This window comes from Myotis davidii, unplaced genomic scaffold (assembly GCF_000327345.1).
Source record: "Myotis davidii unplaced genomic scaffold, ASM32734v1 scaffold131, whole genome shotgun sequence".
Classification (NCBI taxonomy): domain Eukaryota; kingdom Metazoa; phylum Chordata; class Mammalia; order Chiroptera; family Vespertilionidae; genus Myotis; species Myotis davidii.
Genome location: NW_006282815.1, coordinates 458519 through 479485, shown reverse-complemented (window position 1 = coordinate 479485; position 20967 = coordinate 458519). Strand labels below are relative to the sequence as shown.

Sequence of the window (20967 nt, the reverse complement as noted above, 5' to 3'; positions counted from 1 at the left end):
ACCAGTAGATGAGTGTACAAAAAAGCTGTGGGACAGTTACACCATGGAATCCTATGCAGCTGTAAAAAAAAAAGAAGTATCTCTTACCCTTTGAGACAGCACGGAGGGACCTGGAGAGTATCATGCTAAGTGAAATAAGTCAGTCAGAGATACAAGTATCACATGATCTCACTCATATGTGGATTCTAATGAACAAAATAAATTGATGAACAAAATAGATCCAGAGACATAGAACAATGGAACAGGCTGACGAGTTTCAGAGGCAAGGGAGTGGGTGGGGAGATATTAACCAAGGAAGTTATGATACACAGACAATAGTGCGGGAGAGGTATGTGTGGGGTGAAGAGGGTCAATGGGGAAAAAGGTGGGGACATCTATAATACTTTCAACAATAATGATAAATTTTAAAAAAAGAAAGGTGAGAAAGGATCCTCTTATTCTAGGTGTAGGGGCTGGGGCACTTGGGGTGGGGTAGAGATAAGTCTGAAGTCAGAGGAGGCAGGAGCAGGGCAGGGGCTGGATCTGCTGGGAGGTTTAGGGTGCAGGATAACCTCTGAGGTATGGTATTGTCAGGGTTGGGACTAGGGGTCAGGGTGAGGCTAGGGTAGGAATAAGAATGGAAGTGAGGCCCTGACCGGTTTGGCTCAGTGGATGGAGCGTCGGCCTGCGGATTCAAAGGTCCCAGGTTTGATTCTGGTCAAGGGCATGTACCTTGGTTGCGGGCACATCCCCAGTGGGGGGTGTGCAGGATGTGTCTCTTTCATTGATCTTTCCCACTCTCTATCCCTCTCTGTAAAAAAATCAATAAAATATATTTAAAAAAAAAAGAATGGGAGTGAGGCAGGCCAGTGCTGGCTGGATGAGGGAGGGGTAGGGCGGGAGCACAACAGGGCCCGGCATCAGGTAGCAGCTAGGTGTTATGCAGGTAAGAGTGTAAGGTTGGAGTTAAGGCACATTTTTTTTAAAAATATATTTTATTGATTTTTTACAGAGAGGAAGGGAGAGAGATAGAGAATCAGAAACATCGATGAGAGAGAGACATCGATCAGCCACCTCCTGCACACCTCCCACTGGGGATGTGCCCGCAACCCAGGTACATGCCCTTGACCAGAATCGAACCTGGGACCTTTCAGTCCGCAGGCCGACGCTCTATCCACTGAGCCAAACCGGTCTCGGCAAGGCACATTTTTAAGTGACCTTTCTTGGATGTGAGTGAGCCCTTGGGTCTCAGGAGGAGGCACTGGAGCAGTGCTGAGCTGTCACAGGATGTCTGCTTTCAGCTCCAGGTCTATGTGGCTGAATTCTCCCATCTGGGTGTACTGGGGACACAGAGACAGCTACTGTTTAGCCATTTCAAGGTGGACTCCCCCGCTCACCTTCATAGCTCCCTCAGACCCAGGGTCTGACAGACAACTCTCTGTCCCAGATCTTGTTCTTCATCCCTGTGGAGACAAGCCCATGTACTTTTTCTTGCTGAGCTCTAATATCTCTTTCTTTTTCTAACTTATAAAGTAATAACATGGTCATCTAAGTTGTCTAAAATAAGATCTTACATTTGGTGATTCTTCACATATTAAAGAGCTGTTTTCACAAACATTTCTCACTGATTCACAAACATCCTATTAGGTGAAAATGACCTCTACCCCATTTTACAGAGTCAGCGCCTGACGTACCAGACCAGTCATAGGCTACTAGGATTGAAACTCGGTGTTCTAACCTCTAGCCCAGCAGACTCACGGCTAGCTGACATGGATAGACCAGATAGAATTCAAAAATGAAGCACGGGTGCATGTTTGTGCTTGCTCTTGGAGATTGAAAACTTCAGGACTGGAATCTGGGTACCTGGGACAGGGAGGTGGGGTTAAGGATGGTGACAGTGACCAAATCTCATTACTTGGCTGCTCACCCAGGTCAGGGGAGAGTTACTACCTACATTGCCTGTGCCACGGTAATCCCTGCAGGTACTAATCTGACACCCAAGACAGCAACGCATTGGTCACACATTGCTAATATCCTGGGCCTCCCCTACCTGCCAAGGGTTTTACCACCTGTGGCTCTGACACAGACAGGGGACAAGATTATCCAGCAGAGGGCTGAGGTGAGATTCCAACAGACCTTGGTGTCTGGCTCCTGACTTCCTCTAGGAGTAATCCTTGAAGCTGGCACTTCATTCCCCCGACATGGCTCTCCCCTTTGGGGATAATCCTGGGCAGGTCCATGCTCGTTTCCCCACTTGGAATAGGGGGTTCACATCTGTGAGGCCCTTAGCAGTGAGCAACATGGGGCCTTCTGCTCTGCTAAGTCCTGAAAGGTCCCTACAAAGAAGAGTTCCCTGAGGCCTGGAAGCACCCCCTTCACCAGGCAGGATGCTGCTCAGTGACTTCAGGGTGAGCAGCATGAGGCTTTGAAGATTCAAGTCTTTATTAAAGGCTGTGAAAGTGGAGAGGGCAGATCAGACTTTATTATAAAAGCTGTGATGAAATGCATCTGAAGGTAGCAGGCATTGTGGGGCTGGGCTTGCACTAGGATAGTTGAGCACTGCTCAGTCCAGGCCTAGGCTGCCTTGTGGCTGCCAAGACGATGGCATCACAGCCCACCCAGGGCCCCAGGCCCCTCCTCCCCTCTTCCCATCAGTCTGTTTCTGCCAAGCTTCAGAGGCAGCACCTATTTTAAATGCATCAGAATTCACTGGTAGAACCAGTGCTCTCGCTGTTGTAGCAAGTTTCTATGTAATCCCTTAATGGGTTTTCAGGGTACCCACAAGACGGGGGCTGAGGTGTGCGCACACAGACTTCACCTTTGTGAAAGCTGAGCCCATGGAAGCTGGGGTCTGGACTGCATCCCAGTAGCAAAAATCGAGGAACAGGGATGGGAAGGGGAGGGGACACTGGTTCTGCCAGTCAGAAGGGATGGCTCTGACCTGCTAGTGTGCTGCTGACCTCTGCTGTGCCCGCAGGCCGGGAACCTTAGCTTAGGCTTGGGGGCTAGGCTTCAAGAATGAAGCCACCTGTCTGCTGCCTAGTGGCATGCTGCCCATTCTTAAAATCCCAGAATGGCAGGGTTGAATGGGACTCGGACCATCCAGACCAACCAGGCATTTTACGGGTGGGGACAAGGGGACTCAGGAAGAGACCTTATCCCAGGTTGGGACTTGCTCTGCTGCTCCACACAGCTTTTCCTTTGAAGTGCAGTCCGCACAGCAATGGTCCTGGAACTCAGCCGGCATCGGCATCCCCTGGACAGCCTGCTACACTAAACAGCTTGCTGGGTGCCACCCAGAGTCCAGTCCTGTTCTGCAGACATGGCCAAGGGCCATGCTGAGAGGGGTCAGTAGCCTGAGGACCAAAGGGCAAAGCCTGGACTAAGGGGAGTGTTTCTGTGGCCAAGAGGAAGGAAGCTAGTGTGGAGGGAAGTGGGGACAGGCATGGCACAGCAGCTTCTGTCTCTGCAGATATGTGGGAAGTGGACAGAGGGCCGGCTTCCAGGCTGAGGCTGGGAGAACCCAAGCTCCTGAGGGGCAGTTTAGTTTGAAAGGCACTTTGAGTACCTGTGGGGCCACTGGTGTTGCAGGTGGTGTCCATGGGAGCTGTTGGCAGGTCCCCTGGGCAGTGGCTGGGAGTCAGGGAGGAGCTGCAGGAACAGAAAGTGGCAAGCTGGGGGGGGGGGGGGGGCAAGCTGGAGGCCACTTAGCCGAGGCCCTGCTTTCTTCACCCAGGACCTCCCTGGTTCTGGCTCCTGCAAGGGAGGGGCCAACGGCCTGGTGAGTTAACTCACTGGTGCATCAGGGATCTGGTAGCTCCAGGGGGTGGCTGCTTGGCCTTGGAACCTTCTCTGTAGGATTTTTAGAGAAGGGGAGTTTGGTCCCAGAGAACAAGACCTAATTCTGGACCAAATGTCAGCTGAGTATTAGGGACCAGGTTCTGGGGATGCTGTGATGGGCAGGGCCTGGCTGAGGGACAACATCCCTCTCTGTCCCCAGAGATTCCAAGCCAGTCATTCCCTCATCTCAGCTGTGCTGGGGAGCCCTTTGGGCCAAGCTGTGGCTAGCAAGAGGGGTAGAGATGCCTTCTCCCACTGCCAAGGCTGGCCCCTCCAACAGGCTTTTGAAGTAGGTACTCATAGCTTGAAAGTTGAGAGCAGGCCGTGCAGGGGGCGATGAGGTGGCCTGTAGATACCGGCTGTACTTCTTCAAGCCCCCCTGTGGGTCTTGACAGTGTGCAGTCAACAGCTCCGTGAAGCTCACGTTGTGGAGGGCCAGGAGGCGGGCCTCGGCCCGGGGCAGGACGGCTGCCTGCACCAGGGGCTGCAGGGATCCGAAGCACTGCAGGCTGCTGAAGGAGTATATGTGCTGGGCCAGCTGGGGTCCCGGGGAGACTTCAAGGAGACGGCACAGGTCACGCATGGTCAGCACAGCCGCCAGGGCACTGTGTTCACTCATGTTTCTTGCCAGGTAGGTCTTGGCCAAACTCTTGAGTTTGAAGCTGCTGGCCTGGGGCACTCGCTCCTGGATGAGGGGCAGAGTGGCCAGGAAGCCGGAGATGGCCTCCTGGAACTCGCAAAGCTTGTTCATGTCTTCCAAGGCCCGGAAGAAATTGGGGAGGCTGGGCCCCCACAGCTTATAGCAGGCCAGGATGGGACGGCACATGGAGCTCAGGAAGCAGAGGAAGTGCTGTAGCCCCACCTCCAGGGAGACCGCCTTGGAGTGGATGCTTAAGGCCTCTGGCTGGATGAGCACTCGGAATTTGCTCTCCTGGTTCACGGCTGCCAGCTGCCTAATCTTCTGGGCTGGGCAGGAGAGAAGGGCAGGATGAGGTCCTAGGGACATGGGAGGCACTGGGAGGGATTGGGGGACCTCCAGGGCTGCTGACCCACTATCCAGAGACCCCACCTTGGGGTCTGCTGTCAGGAACCAAACATCAGCCTTCAAACATTTGCAACTATGCCCCAAGCTCTGAAGATTCAAGTCTTCTCTAATGGTCATTAGAGAGCCCACTTTCATTGTCAATCTTGAGGTCAGACTGAGGCAGGCAGAGGCTGGGAGAACCCCTGGGGGAACCCAAGGGGAAGCTGCTGACTGCACACTGCAGATATGAGGGAAGTGGACAGAGAGCAGCCTTCAGGCAGGCAGAGGCTGGGAGGAGGTCTGCTGCCCTCAAAGGCCTTGCTCACTGGCTGGAAGTCCAGTTCCCCGCTCCCCTGCCACCTGCCTCCGAGTTCACCAAACCCTTTAGATCCAGGCCCCTCCTGTCTCTCTTCTGTCAGCTTCACCCCACTACCCTCGAGACTTGCACAGTTTCTACTTAGCCCTCCACTTCCTACCCTTGGCCTCCAGTCCCACCAATCACTTAGCTAAGGCTCCCAGCCAGTTGGAGCTCTGAGACATACAACACACCTGCCCAATCTACTGCACTCAGAGTGTGGCCCAGAGCCTCTTGTGAGGTCTGTGAGTGACTGCCCTGTCCTGCGGGAACACCCGCTGCTTCTGGCTGGCTGGGCTAGCCCCAGGCTGAGACTGTGCCATAAGGCAGGGCCTCAGCAAATACTATAGGAGTTGAGGGGCTTCTGGGAGAGAAGTCATATCTCTCTGTGACTTCAGCTCTGTTGGCCTCCCTCTGCAGCCCCCTGTGGAATGGGTCTTATACCTAGAAATGTGCAATCACAGCCCAATGCCTGGCTTGAATTGCTGGTCTCATAGCAGTGATTTTCTACAAACACTGGGTTCTGTTTAGAGGTGTCTTCCCAAGGCTCTCCAAGGAAGAGAAGCACTCCTCAGAGGTGAGCTCCTAGAGGCGCTTGCCTCACACTTTCAGGCACTGGTCAAGGCAGCTGTCCTCATTCAAACAACGGAGCGGGCACTGGGGGTCCCAGGGGAGATGCAGTACGCACTCGCTCTCCCCTCTCTGGCTGTGGTCATTGGCCAGAGCTCAGGGCTCTCCTGGACCCTGCAGATGGCTCTGCTTGTACTTATCTTGGGGACTTAGAGACTAAGTTAGAAAGGGGTGGGAATGGTCATTAGAGAACCCACTTTCATTGTCAATCTTGAGGTCAAAGAAAACCAGGGGCCTGACTTCTGATTGGAGGTCTGTGAGGCTCTCATCCAGGACCCTGAGGGAGTTGGTGCCCTCCAGCTGAAGGTCACTGGACTCGCTGCTGCTGTCATCCAGCTCTCGGAAGGACTGCAATACAGAAAAACCAACAGGTCAGGGGTCCGGAGGGTGAGAGGGAGCATATTGGTCATGGGAGCATGTGCTGGTAAGCAGATGTGTATAGTCACACGTGTGCGAACATGAGCAAGTTGGGCATCTGCATGCACATGACCAAAGGCATGTTATTGTGGAAGGGAAGGTGTGTGCCTAGGTGAGTACACAGTGCACTTGTGCAGGCTGTGTTTTAGCCAGTGCACATGCATTAATGAGGAGGGATAAGAGGATGAGATCATGTGGGCAAGTGTGTGTACATCTAGGTATGCATGGAGAGATGTGAATTTGTGAACCTATATTAACACAAGTGTGTGTGGGGGGTGTGGAGGCTTGGGAGCGGGACCAGTGTTATGTGGGTACAGCTCAAGGTGCCTGCTTCTCAGTTGATCTCTGAGCAGACTCAGAAGAAACACAAACTGGGGACAGGAGGAAAGAGTCTTATCTTGAACCCCAGATGTCTCTCTGGAAGGGGCCAGGAGCCTGGCTTTTCTTGTTCCAAAAGCCCTTTGAGGTATCAGTGTCCTATGCAAAGGGGAGGAGGAGGACTGCTTAGCTCAGGGGTCCTCAAACTACGGCCTGCGGGCCACATGCAAATGCAAATATTGTATTTGTTCCCATTTTGTTTTTTTACTTCAAAATAAGGTATGTGCAGTGTGTATAGGAATTTGTTCATACTTTTTTTTTAAACTATAGTCTGGCCCTCCAACCGTCTGAGGAACAGTGAACTGGCCCCCTGTTTAAAAAGTTCGAGGACCCCTGGCTTAGCTTCTAGGACACACACCTAGGTAGACACAGAGAGCCCGGCACTGAGAGCAGTGGAGGGATAAAACTCAGAACCTAGAGGCTGCCAGACAGCAACCAGGAGCTGGCGGCTTAGGGAAGCCTGAGGCTCGTCCGGGGTGAGCACAGGTTGGAAGGGGCAAGAAAAATTTGGAAGGTCTCTGGTGAAGTTCGGGAAGGGCTCCAGCTTCCAAGGGGCTGGGGCTACAGAGGGAGAAGTGTTCTCTCATGATGTAGAGTTAATTGCTCGTTATCTGCGCAGCTGCCAAACCCAGATGTTGTCTTTGGTGGCCTGCTCAGAACCTCCTGTGAAAGCCACCTATGGACATCAGCCAGAGACCCGGAGGGAAGGGCATGGCAGGCGCCCGGGGCTGGCTGCGGGAACTGCTGGGACACAGGTCAGAGCAGGCCTTGGTCTTTCCTTCTATGGACTGCCACTGGCTGGCTGATGGAGTTGGCTTCACTTGCGACTATCTGAGGCCTATATGAACCCTGGCTCTGACTAATGTCCATGGAAGATAATTAGCACATTCTCCTAGGCCAGTGGCTCTCAACCTTGGCTGCACATTAGAATCACCTGGGAATCTTTTTAAAATCCTCATTTCTGGGCCTCATCCTCCGGAAATTCTGTTTCTTTGTTACTAATGTTATGGCCCCACCCCATAACAAAGAAACAGAATTTCCGGAGGATGAGGCCCAGAAATCAGGATTTTAAGAAGATTCCCAGGTGATTCTAATGTGCAGCCAAGGTTGAGAACCACTGTCCTAGGCCCTTCTACTCTCCAGGTGAAACATTTAATGAATAAAAATTCAACCAAAAGCTAAGTCATTGTTAACTACAGCTAACATGTGCTGGATATTCCTAGGAGTGGCTAATTTTTACTTTTGTTTACATTTCATAGCTCTACCCCACACTCATCACCAATTTCCTCCCAGTCAGTGATAGAAATATTCAGTAGAAATCCATCCAGAGCTAGTTTTACTTAGAGAAGCCTGAGTTCCTGGACTTTCGACAGAAGGTCCTAATAAGAGACTTTGTCAAATGCCTTGCATATTGGTATCTTGAATCTGCCACATGTCCAAGGCTAATCTATACATATAAAAACCTAATATGCAAATAGACCGAACAGTGGAACAACCGAACAACCGGTCACTATGATGAGCGCTGACCACCGGCGGGTGCGTGTGGAACATGGTGGGTGTCGGCAGCAGGCAGCAGAGCATGGAACATGGGGGCATTGGCCACAGTGGGATGGTGGAGCAGGTAAGTGGGGGCACCGGACCAAGGCGGGGCACTAGTCACTATCATGGGGGCGAGCTCTGGTGGTTACTGAAAATTCTTTGCTCCTGTATGTCACCGTCCCACCCAGTGCTTGTACCTGCTGCTGACGCCAGCCCCGCTCACACCTGCTGCTGGTGCCAGAGCCTCCACTCGCACCTGCTACCAGTGCCCAGCACTGGCCCTGATCGTTTGGCATAGTCAGCGGGTGCAAGTAGTGCCTTCCGGCCCCCATCACCCCTCAGGGCTTCTCCATCTCCCTCTGCTCCTGAGGAGTGACTGGAGCCGGCAGCCACCTCTCACACCTGCTGCTGCCCATGGTCCCGCTCGCACACACAGCCAGCACCAGCCCCACTCCTACCCTCTGCTGGAGCTGGCCCCAGTCACTCCACACCATCAGCAGGTGTGAGTGGGGCCAGTGCCGTCAGCACATGGGAATGGTGGTGGCAGGAGCGAAGCTGCCAGCAGACAGGGGACCAGGGGCCGTAGCAGGAGGGGCTGGGTGGGGGCATGGAGGATGGGCCGAGAACCATCCCTGTGCCTCGCAGCCCACAGTTCCTTTTAAGGTTCACGAATTCGTGCACTGGGCCCCTAGTTTTACACAACTGGCTCTGACTCTTGTCTCATGTCCTGGCCTCCTCCCTCCCTTGTAAGGAGTCTTCTACAGAATCTTCCTTGAAGTTGATAGCTGGTGGAGAGCTGAACTCCCCTTGCTATGTTCTCGCCTTGGCCTCAGCTCTCTTACTAATATCTGCAGGTCCATTCCCTTGCCTGAATCCTCTCTGCCAACCACTGACATGATACACTAGGCTTTCTCTTCTGCCTTCTTTTGGCTCCAAACATGCAGTGGCCCTGAGGGCTTCCACCTGCCTCCTTCCTTCTGTGGTGTCTCTTCAGGCCGTAGAGCCAGAATATTTCTTTAGGATATTTCTTCCAGCTAAGCTCCCTGGAGAGCAGCATACTGCATCTTTGGGCCTGCTCCCCCATCTTTATAGGGGGGTCACTTATGATGGCCATCAGAACCTCATTTTTAGAGCCAGCCTGCCATTGTCCTGGGTCACTTTCTTTTACAGTCATGGAATGTCCTGTCTGAATTTACAGAAGACCCTGCAGGCTTCCCTAATGAAAGGGCACCAGCTCCCTTCTGCTGAGCTTGTCAATGGAGTAAAGCTGGATCTCCCAGCCCCAATTCCTCCTGCTCCCACGTGCCTCTTGCCCTTGGGGACTTCCATAAAGTATGGCTTTTCTGTGGGGCTGCTCTCATGGGAACAACTTCCACTGAACTCCGGCCATCTGTAAACTCAATTCCCCCACCCTGGGAAGTACCGGCACATTTAAAAAGACTTTTTAAAGGGCAATCAGCATATAGAGGCCCAGACACAAAATACCTTTCTACCCCTGCTCACTAAGGAACACCCTCATGTCCCACCCCACACACCTCAACCTATTCCTCAATCAGCATAATTGAGTGGATGGGGGAACAGAGAGGGACAGTGCATGAAAACAGAACCCAAGAAGCCAGGAAAGGGCCTTTCCTTGGTAAAAGCTGAGGTTTCTTGGCTGGGAAAGGAATGGGGGCAGAAATGAAGTGGGGACAGGTGAGAGTGCCTGTGTGAGGACTAGAAAGTGAGCGATGGGGAAAACACTTTGAGGACCTAGAGCAGGGGTGGGCAAACTTTTTGACTCGAGGGCCACAATGGGTTCTTAAACTGGACCGGAGGGCTGGAACAAAAGCATGGATGGAGTGTTTGTGTGAACTAATATAAATTCAAAGTAAACATCATTACATAAAAGGGTACGATCTTTTTTTGTTTTTAGTTTTATTCATTTCAAATGGGCCGTAGTTTGCCCACGCCTGACCTAGGGAGTGGGAAATGACAGCTGAGAGAAGAGGAATTTAAAAAGTGCTGCTATGTGTTTTGAGTTGGATCCCTTTGAAAGATGCAAAGAAATACAGGAATTTATTTTTTTATTATACTTGGCTAATGGACTGTGTTTCCTGATCCAGTTCTCTTCTCCCCTTCTGGGTAGTATCCCAGGAGGTATGTGTCACCTCCATTCAAGACTGATACACACACATCTTAGCAGCACTTCTCTGACAACTGAATCCCCCACCTCCTTCAGGGTGCTCTCCTTTGGCTCTGCATTAGCAGCTTAACAGACTCTTGATGCCCAGGCTCCATCCCAGACCAATTCAATTAGGGTCTCTGTGGATGGGACCTAGGAATCTGTCATTGGTAAAACCCCAAGTGATCAAGTGTCAGGCAGGGTTGAGAAGGATTGTCCATGTTTGGTCATCAGCCAGATAGGAGCCAAACCCTTTGAGATTCAGCATCTTGTAACCAGAAGATAACTGCCTAGTACCTGACATTATTGCTTATCAAGAGTCCCCAGCTCCCGAAGGACTTTCTCAGCAGCCAAGCTTAAGCAACAGTAGGGATCAGCTTGGCAAGACATGCACTGCTAGTTTTTGCAGATACAAAACCCCAGATCTTTCTTGAAAAGTCTGAAAGGCCCCAGAGATGCTTCACCTGTATCTGTAAATGGGCCCACCTAGTTAGCTCACCTGTGGCCCCCATGCCCACTGTTCCAACCCCTCTGCCGGCTGCTGCTGTCCCTCAGGGGACACGGCTCACATCTTCCCAGAGGAGCACCTATTTTTCTGATACACACTCACCAGCATCACTGTCCCTCCCCTGGATCAGCTGCTCCCCACAGGCCTCCCTTTCACTGCCACTTCTGACACAGCCCCTCCTCCTCGATAGGCCCCCTACCGCTTCCACTTAGTCTTCCTGATGCCAGGCCCTGAGGCCAATCATCTGTCACCAGAGTAGTGAGAACACCCATTTTTTTTCTGCTTTGGGTCCTAACACAGGGCCCATGGCAGAGGCACTGCTGACCCCAGATGTCCACCACCAAGCCTGGGTCTCGCCCCTCCACCCAACTACTGCCTCATCGGAAGGGGCGAGGCCACTTTCAGAGCAGTCTCCCATTCACTCAGTCTCTCCCCAAGCCAGCAGGCCTGCACCAGAGCCTCCAGACAGGTCTACATTGCAGCAACTGACACACCTACAGCCCAAGGAAAGGGGGAGGGTGCTTACACGCCCTGTTACACTGGGAAGATGTGGCATATTAGCAGGTCTGTATTCCACAACTGTCACTGGAAGGTGAGAAAGGCCATGGAGAGGAAAGGGCATGGAATGCAGGAGCCCAGAGGACCCAGGGAATGTCACCCTGCTCCCTCTCTCCAAACTGCTTCAAATACTCTAGGACAGCGGTTCTCAACCTGTGGGTCGCGACCCCTTTGGGGGTCGAATGACGCTTTCACAGGGGTCGCCTAAGTCCATCAGAAAACACATATATAATTACATAGTTTTTGTGATTAATCACTATGCTTTAATTATGTTCAATTTGAAACAATGAAATTGGGGGTCACCACAACATGAGGAACTGTATTAAAGGGTCACAGCATTAGGAAGGTTGAGAACCACTGCTCTAAGAGCACCAGGAGGACCTCATTTGTTTTCTTTTAAAATTTCTTCAAAAGGTTTGGGGCTTCTGTAATGGTTAATTTTAAAACTGTGTCTGATGAATACCTACACAAAAGCCATTGGTCCTCCGGCTCTCTCCATGCCTCCAGAGCTAGTCTCTGAGGAGAGCAGCTAATTCTTCATCACCTGCAATGCCCTCAGGCACCAGGTGGCTCCTTGCCCACAGCTGAAGATTAGCCTGATACCCTACCACCCACACAGCTGGAATCAGTTCCTGTTTGACTCTCAGAAGTTTGGGGAGACCTGTGGCATCTAGTCCTTTTCTCTATCACCTCTTCCCAGGCTTCTACTTCCACCCAGACTCAATTTTGTTTTAATCTTATCAAGATTATGGGATGGAAAAAAGTGCCCAGATTTCAGAACATGGAAAGACAAGACTCAAAATGGATTGGCTGCGAGGAATAGAAAGGGTGTGTGGTGTGTGTGTGTGTGTGTGTGTGTCGGGGGATGGGGGTGGGGTCCTGGGCAGCTCCGAGGTCTCAGCTTGTGTAACTGGGCAGATGGCGTAATTCACCACGCAGAGCAAGAGATGAGTTTGAGATCTCTCTGGGACATGTGAGTACAGCTATAGGAGAATCTCTGGCTGTGCTGGTCTCAACAGCCTCTGGCTATAAGTGAAGACACAGGCCTGGCTCAGATTATAGGAACGTATAGACACCAAAAGGGAAGAAGGCCCAAAACCAAAGCCGGAACATTTAAAGGAACAGAGACCTTGAAGGAGAGGAGCAGCAGCCAGGCTGCAGGAGGGAGCGGAGGGAGCCCTCCCGAACCAAGGGGAGCAGCCTCTCAGGAGGCTCCAATGCTGGTCAAGATTAACAACTGGAGGTGGCCATTGGACTTGGGGGAGGGTCCACAGGCACAATGAGGGAGAACAGGGAAATGGGGTGAGCAAGGGACACCCAGGGAGGTAAGGAAAGAGGTTCTGAGATGGGAAGACTTCCTTCAGCATGTTTAGTTATGGCTCTTAAGGAAGTGGAAGTATTTGAAGATGGAGGTGAGGACAGGCAGATAGGGTAGGCTCCCAAGGAGGCAGGGGTGCTGGGGCCAGGACAGAGGAGTCCCAGACAGGCGGATGTCCCTCCACCCTAATGGGTCAGGGGGAGGAATGTGATGGGATCAGGTCAATCTGTGGTTGGATACTGGAGAGCAAGATGCCAACGGCTCCCTTGCCACTTGAAGGTTCCTGTTGTCTTCCTAGGGCCGAGGGTGGTCACCTGCCGAGAGTGATGTTGGGGATGAGGGCCCAGATCTCAGGCTGTGGAGGTTCAGTGAGCTGAGGTGGAGGGTTGGAGAGTGCCTTCGACTGACTATCCTTTGTGGTTTTCCTCCCGTTGATTTTCTCCAACAGAATTCGGCTCTGGGTAGCAGTCAGAGGCAACCTACTGAATCTCACCAGGGCTGTTTGTGAAAGGCAGGCCTAACTGGAGGCCAGGAGGAGCTGGGTGGGAGAGAGTGGAGGTACTGGAAGTTACCGATGGGAAGCTCAAGGGACAGAGGCTATGGTCAATCTTGAGTGGACCAGTTTAGAGATGGACAGTTCAGTGATGGTGAGGTTCCAGGGGTGGCCTTGCAGTGAAGACCCCTGAGAGGTCAAGGAGCAGAGAGGCTGGGGTAGAGGATGCTGTGGAACCTTAGAAGGCAGGTGCCAGAATCTTCCGTATGTGGGGAAAGCAGGAAGACATCAGATATGAGCTAGGGAAGTGGGGTTCACCTTAAGACCTGGAACCTCAAAGGCACAGGCAGTCTTATCAGATGGTAGGACGGAAACAGCCCAGGAGACACAGGGCCTTGACCCCACCTCCTACTTCTGATGTGGCGGAAAGAGGGACAGAGTAACCCCACAGGAAACCAAGTTTCAGGGCAGGGAAGTGACAAAAGCTAAGTCCAGTGGGGAATCTTGGTCACGGAGGAAGGGTTTGCAAGGGTGATCTTTCAACAAACATTTATTGAGCAGCCACATCTGCCAGGTCCTAGGATTGACACAGTCCCTGCCCTCATGGTCTTAGATACTGACAGAAGCCCAGTGGAAAGGCCTGGGGTAGGGGGAGGGACAGTAGGAGGTACAAAGGTCGCAAGCAGCTTTCTTTTCTTGAGCAGAAGCCCAGACATGTGAGGAGTGGTGGCCTGAATCTGTCATGCCCTCTCAACTAACAAGGACTAAAGTCTCCTTGCCCAGAGTCTATGCAACCATTCCTTCCTCGGTTCACTCTTTGACCAAGACGTATGAATGCCTACTGCTTGTAGGGCCTTTAGGTGTGTGGGCTAGGCTGGGCAGAGGGATGGAGGAGGGGGCAGAGCAGGGCGTGGGTGTTGGCCACAAGGTTATAAGAGATTGGTGGCCAGCAGTTGTAGAGGGAGGCAATTTGGGCTCTCAGAGGCTTGTCTGAGGGGGACCTGGGCTCATGGGGGGCCTCTCTGAGGAGAGGAGTGATGGGGCTGCATTTGGAGGGACTTCCTGGATTTGGGGATTCTCTACAGGAGTCCTGTCAGAATCTTGGGGAGAAATTCCTGCCCCAAGAGTCTGGGGTGATTGGCCTCCTGCCCTGCCTCCTCTGAAAGAGGCATCAATCTGGGGAGCAACGGAGGGAGGAAGAGCAAAGAAGCTGTTGAGCCACTGAGCTAAATGGGAGGACCCCCGGAGGGAGTGGCCAAGAGACCGCCCTGCCCGTTGCACTAGTCGGGGTTGGTTGATGGCTGGCTTTTGGAGGCAAGCAAGACACTCCTGGAGGTTGGCAGGATGGTTGGGAGGCTCTGTATTGGCAAGGGTAGTGGCTTGGACCATCGGGGAAGGACAAGTCCATCGGGGGGCACAATACGGTTTGAGTGGCAAGTGGATGTGACGAAGGCGGATGGCTCTTTGTATCCTGCGAGACAGGTGGCTGATCCCACGGTGGATGGCAGCGTGCTCCTGGTGCCCGGCAGGCTGGCTGGGAGATGTGGCATCAGGGATGACTTGCGTGGTGGGATTGTGGGGAGGCCAAGCCAGGAAGCGGCATGTACCTCGGGGCAGACGGGAGGCCCGGCAGGTGTGGGATGCTCTTAGTGCTCTCAGCAGGGGGCGGGTTGGCCGGGAGTATGTCGCAGCGGTCTCCATGGGCTCCAAGCACTTTCCAATACAGAACCTCAGATTGAGGGCTGGAAGGGACTCAGGGGCCACCCAGTCCAACCTTTCACTCTGTTCACATCCTCTTTTCCCCTAGACAGGGGACTGCCCATTAACAAACCTCAGGGACAGAAGGGTCACAACCCACAAGCCACTGTCCCATTACTGGATGGATTTAAAGAAGTTCTTTCTTACCTGAAGTGAAATTTGCTTGTGTGAGCCCTACGTGGTGCTGCCCTGTGCCCTTACAATCCCTCAAATTGGCCCTTAGTCGTGTCCACCCTCCTTGTTAGGAGGGGACAGAAATACATAAGGACGCTCCCAACAAAGGCAATGCCTAGTCCAGAAAAGAGACAGCTCTGGAAGGAAGCACTCTATCAGCAGTTAAGAAGAGAATATATGGTTACTGAAGGCCCCTCATCTGGAGGGAGGGCTGGAGTGGTCCAGGCCCACAGGCCTTTGAAGATTATCCTTAGGACAGCTCAGGTCTGAGAGTCACCTGCTGTGGTTGTGTCCCCTGGAATGGGGGGAGGCAGGAATCCCGGGCCAAACTTCTGGGCCACTCACCAAGTTTTCAGCATCTGAGTCCTCTGAGCTGCTGATCACCACAACGCGCTCCTCTGAAACAAGGCAGAGGAGGCAGCGTCAGGCCCTGCTGGGAACGCCCGCTCCTACCCACCCCAACCCGTTCTCCCGTGGGGACCTTTGTTGGCCAGTGGACTGGGTGGGTGATGTGTGGCCTGCGAGAGGGGGTGCCAACATTCGCCGTGTGTGCCTATGGGATCTGTTTATTCACAGTGGCTTTCCACGACTGCCTGCTGGGCCCTGTCTGTGAATACCTGATTCAGCTGCTGACCCTGAGAGCAGCATTTGCTCCCTGTGGAGGCCTGACAAGCACCACCTGGGTTAGAACCTTTTGTAATCCTAAAGAAGCTCATTGGTGTATTCCAATTCTCACACCTGTGACAATGTTCAGTTAAAAAATAGCCTATATCTAGTTAAAACCTTTTGATTTACCAAGAGCATTTGTGAGCAAGGAATATCAGTTAGAGCTGGGTGTGTGAGCAGGGTCAGGGCCCGGGCTAGGACCTAGAATGAGAACAAGGCTGGACTGTCTTGAACATTCCAGAATTCTAAGGGTTGACCTCTAGTCTTGCCAAAGGACTTCCTATTTGGCAGTGTCCCTGAAAGATATCTAGGACAAATGAGGGCCCTCAGGCGGTAGCCTTTGCAGAAAAATTTGGGACCAGATGGGTCCATGGCCTTTACTCAAGTCCTCTCTGGGAATGTGCTAGACACCCACCAAACAAACATTTCATGGGGAGACCCAGGCTGTGCAGAGGCACGGTGCTAGGTTCTGCACAAGTGTGTTGGGGGAAGGAGCTACGGAACTGTGAACTTCAGCTCCTGGTGCTCCCCACACTGGAATCCCAGCGAAGCACATGGTGAAATAAACCACATGCACTCTCACCCCCTAGGCAAACTGTGGGCTCTCCTTGCCCCATCTGGTAGCAGCTGAGGACAGGACACAGGGCATGCTGCTGGCTTTGGGCTCCCTGGGTGGGTCAGGATGCAGAAGAGGGGCCCCACCCAGCCCCTGGAAAACAGCATGCAGGCCTCAGCCTCTGCTGTCCCTGACCTCCCTACCTGCCTCCCCAGAGTCGCCAGTCTCATGGTTGGTGAGTTCCTCATTTCCTGCGGTGTGGCTCTCAGGGCTCTGGGACGCCTCCACGGGCGGTGGGGAGACTGCCTTGGAGGTGCTGGGCCTGGGCTGCTCGGGGGAGCTCAGGGACACCCTGGCCTCCTTCTCTTCCTCGGACTCCATCTTGATAACCTTCCTGCGGCACTCGGTCTGGCAGGACTTCCTCCTCTTCTGTGGCGTGGCTGTGTTGGAGACCTCCTGTGCAGTGGGAAGTCACAGTGCCGGGTCAGGAGCCTCCAGGGGCCCTAAGGTGGTGGGCAGAGACCTAGACCTGGGTGGCTGGGGCCTGTGGCCTTCCTCTCTGCCTCTCCACACAGAAAGTCCTCCCAGGTTGCCATGCACACTGGCCCTGCCTACTAACCACCTCTGCCTGCCCTGGGAGTGGCTCATATGCTTAGTGTAGAGGGCAGCGGAGGGAAAGAAAGGGCCTAGAGCAGGTGCTGACTAAGGTCTGGGTTCTCACTCAACTCCACGTCTTACTGCTTGCTGGGATCTGGGCTCTCAGGAGGGGAGGCAGGACTGCAGAAAACTTACCTCTCTACAGGAGGGGTCTTTGATGGAGTAGGCGTACACTGGCACAGGGTGTGTCCCAGGCACCGACTGTACCACAGCCACAGGTTGAGACTCAGCCAGCCCCAGGGCCTGCACCTGTGCCCCTGCTGGCTGCAAAGTCAGAAAGGGAGAATCAGAAATGACTATGCAGCAGGATAAGGGCTAGGAACCTAGGCCTAGGGTCAGCCCAATTCCCAAGGCCTCACCCAGCCATAGGTACAGGCTGTTCAGTCCAAAGCCTAGAAGCCTTAGGGACCAGGAGTCTTCCCCACACCCTCCATGTCTGTACCGCATGGCCCTGAGGTGCTGGCATCCAGGAATCACTGCCCAACAACTCCTCCAGGCTTGCTCGACATCTAGCCTACACAGTTCCAGGGACAAAATGCTCACTGCTGCAGGAGCCAGTTCCTCTACAGCAGCCAAGTTGTAATAGGAAGGACACCCTTCTATTGAGCTGAAACTGGCCTCCCTGTGGCCTTCACTCTGCCCGAGGGGCTTTAACTCTGCCTGTGTCAGAATAGCCACTAACGCATCTTGGACAAATCACTTAAAACTCCTGGGGCCTCAGGCCCTCTCTGTAAATGGGAATAATCATGCTCTCTACCCCCCAGGCAGTGTGGATGAAGTACATACATTACTAAGTAAAATGCTAGAAAGAGCACCTGGCACTCAGTACCTGATGGTGCTGACAGTGTTTTATTGCCGCTCTGTGCCAGGCTCAGTGCAGGTGCTTCATGTACCCATCCCTAATGAAGCAGAGGCAGCTCCTCAGAAAGTCTGACAGAATTTTCATGATTCAACAAATCTACTCCTACAAATGTATCCAAAGGAACAGGGAACAGATGTTTCAACAAAAACTTGCATATGAATGTTCACAGAAACACTATTCACAACAGCCCAAAATGTCTGCCAATAAAATGTGGCGCACCCATACAGTGGAGTGTTATTCAGCCATAAAAAGGAATAACATTCTGATACACACACATGAATGAACCTTGAACACATTATGCTGAGTGAAAAGAAGCCAGCCACAGAAGGATACATATTGTATATTTCCATTTATGTGAAATATCCAGAATAGCTAAATGTATACATGTAGAAAGCAGTGTGGTTGTTGCCAGGGGGTGGGGGTGTGCACAATGGGGAGTGACTGCTTCATGGCTTCAGGGTTTCCTTTTTAGGCAATGGAAATATTCTGGAGCTAGATAGTTGGGATGGTTGTACAAGATTGTGATTGTAGCCCTGGCTGGTGGCTCCGTGGTTAGAGCATCAGCCCACGTACCAAATGGTTGAGGGTTCAATTCCCAGTCGGGGGCATGTACCTGGGTTGTAGGTCAATCCCCGACCCTGGTCAAGGAGGCAACCAATTGATGTGTCTCTCTCATGTTGATGTATTGTTGTTTTTTCTCTCTCCCTCCCTCACTCTCTTCCACTCTCTCTAAAAATCAATAGAAAAATATCCTCAGGTGAGGATTAACAAAAAAAGATTGTGACTGTACTAAATGTAACTGAATTTTATACTTTAAAATGGTTAAAATAGTTTTCTAGGGGCCAATGGGGGAAAAACGGGACATATGTAATATTTTCAATAGTAAAGATTAAAAAAATAAAATAGTTTCCTTACGTGAATTTTACCACAATAAAAACATAGTTTTAAAACAAGAGGTAAGTACCACCCTATGATTACCACAAATCTACAGAGAAGGAAACTGAAGCACAAGAGAGGGGAAGTTATTTCCTACGGTCACAGAGCTAATAGGGGCCCGGACTAGGGTTTGAACAGTGCTGTGAAATGAAAGTTCCCTTCCAGTGCCCGCGCAACTCGCTTTTCTTCAGTCTCTGTCTCCTTTACATCCCTCCTGCCACCCTTCCCTACTGTGTGAAACTGAACGGCTGGTTAAAAATGAGTGAGTTACATGGGAAGTGCTCCTTTGAAAGGAGAGGCCCACACTCCTGACCACTGGTGCTTCAAATTCTATGTGATGATCATCAGTCAGGAGCACGCAGTCTGTCCACAGAGTGAAAGCAAGGCATTCCATCGCAGCAGAGGGGCCCTTCATCAAGTAGAGCTGCATTGGAAAAGCCAGGTGACCGACCATGAGATTATAAGGCCCGGATACTTTCCTAGTTGGGACAAGCTTTGCCCCTCCTGTGTGGGGAAAGATGTGGCCAGGCCTACTCTCAGAGGACACCAGCGATGATCTGGCCAAACCCAGGCTGGGGTAGACAGGGAAGGCCCAGTACAAGGGGGCCACGTGACGTGTACCGGACCGGAGCCAGGCAGGGCTCTTTTTGGTATCATCAGTGCTCTGATGTGGGCTGTGGGCTCCTCCGTTGTCTGCTATAATGACTAACTTCCTTCTTTCTTCCCCCATTCCTGGGTTTCTTTCTTTTTTTAAAAAAAAATATATTTTATTGATTTTTTACAGAGAGGAAGGGAGAGAGATAGAGAGCCAGAAACATCGATGAGAGAGAAACATCGGTCAGCTGCCTCCTGCACACCTCCCACTGGGGATGTGCCCGCAACCAAGGTACACGCCCTTGACCGGAATCGAACCTGGGACCTTTCAGTCCGCAGGCCGACGCTCTATCCACTGAGCCAAACCGGTTACGGCAATCCTGGGTTTCTTTTGCACAACATATTTACAAAAAGGGAGGAGAGTTGTCTTGGGATCAGAGAATGAAGCCTGTGTGTGGGAAGGGCAGAGAATGGGCAATCTCTGACTCCAGGGAAGTGCACAGTCTATAGTGAGTGCTCTACGCCAGTGTTTTTCAAACTGTATTTACTGTGACCCATTAGTAGATCATGAAAGCAATCGAGTGGGTCATGACCCGCATTTTTTATATTTCACAGAACAGGAAATATAGTAATCCCATGTATAAGTGTCATTTGTTTTGCAAAACTTCTGTTTTAACTAATATGTGTGTATGTCTACTCTACAGAGTGTAGGCTAGATGTAAAAATATATTTTTTACAATGGGTGGTGGCCAAAAAGTTTAAACAACCTATTATATATTTTTTTAAAAAAGTAGCCCTGGCCAGTGTGACTCTCTGTTGGTTGAGCATCGTCCTATGCACTGAAAGAAGGCTGGTTCAATTCCCAGTCAGGGAACTTGCCTGGGTTGCAGGCTCCATCCCTGGCACATGCTTGGGTTGTGGGGTGCATGCAGGAGGCAACTGATCGATGTTTCTCTCTCCCTCTCCCTCTCCCTTCCTCTTTCTCTAAAATATCAATGGGGACATTAAAAATAAGTATGGGTGAGAAAGTGGAAAAATTGAAACCCCAATTTTTGGTAGAAATGTAGAATGAATGGTACAGCCACTATGGAAAATTGCAGGGCAGTTCCTCAACAAATTAAAAATGAAATTACCATATAATCCACCAATCCACTTATAGGTAAATTTTATGTTATGTGTATTTTGTCACCATTAAAAAAACTTTTTTTAAGTTGAAAAGATCCTGCTCTACCTTTCATGTCTGGCTCTACAGGCTGCTGGTCAGTAAAAGACCTTTCCCTATGGGCTGTGAACTCCTCAAAGGCAGGGTTTGTTCCCCTTTGCCTCCATTCTACCCTCCCTGACACCCACCCCCAATATTAACGAAGCAGGGGGCACATGAGGCTCAGCAAGAAAAAAAATATCATGATGACTGATTTATAATTGTTTCATAGTTTTAAAATTTTTTATTTTTTTCATTATAGTATTGTAACATCATTGCAAAAAAAGTCTCTGAGAAACAAAAGAGGGGATGCCCGAGCTACCCCACTCCCCCAGAAGTCCTAGTTAAACCTGTGGGCAT

The 20967-nt window shown here is 51.7% G+C and overlaps 1 protein-coding gene across 3 annotated transcripts in view; it reads right to left on the bottom strand.

The window, feature by feature from the left end:
• Nucleotides 1-2400: 2400 nt before the first annotated feature.
• PML (promyelocytic leukemia) overlaps nt 2401-20967 on the bottom strand; it is a 46641-nt gene continuing 28074 nt past the window's right edge. The window contains exons 5-9 of one of the 3 annotated variants that reach the window (XM_006753242.2): nt 17150-17278; nt 16561-16813; nt 15481-15533; nt 6026-6176; nt 2401-4785 (exon numbers count right to left, since the gene is read on the bottom strand). In XM_006753242.2, coding sequence (XP_006753305.1) covers nt 4007-4785; nt 6026-6176; nt 15481-15533; nt 16561-16813; nt 17150-17278 — 1365 coding nt within the window. In that variant the 3' untranslated portion in view covers nt 2401-4006. Of the gene's footprint in view, nt 4786-6025; nt 6177-13735; nt 14917-15480; nt 15534-16560; nt 16814-17149; nt 17279-20967 lie in introns of those variants that run through there. The other 2 variants (XM_006753244.2, XM_006753243.2) reach the window with 2 other exon arrangements.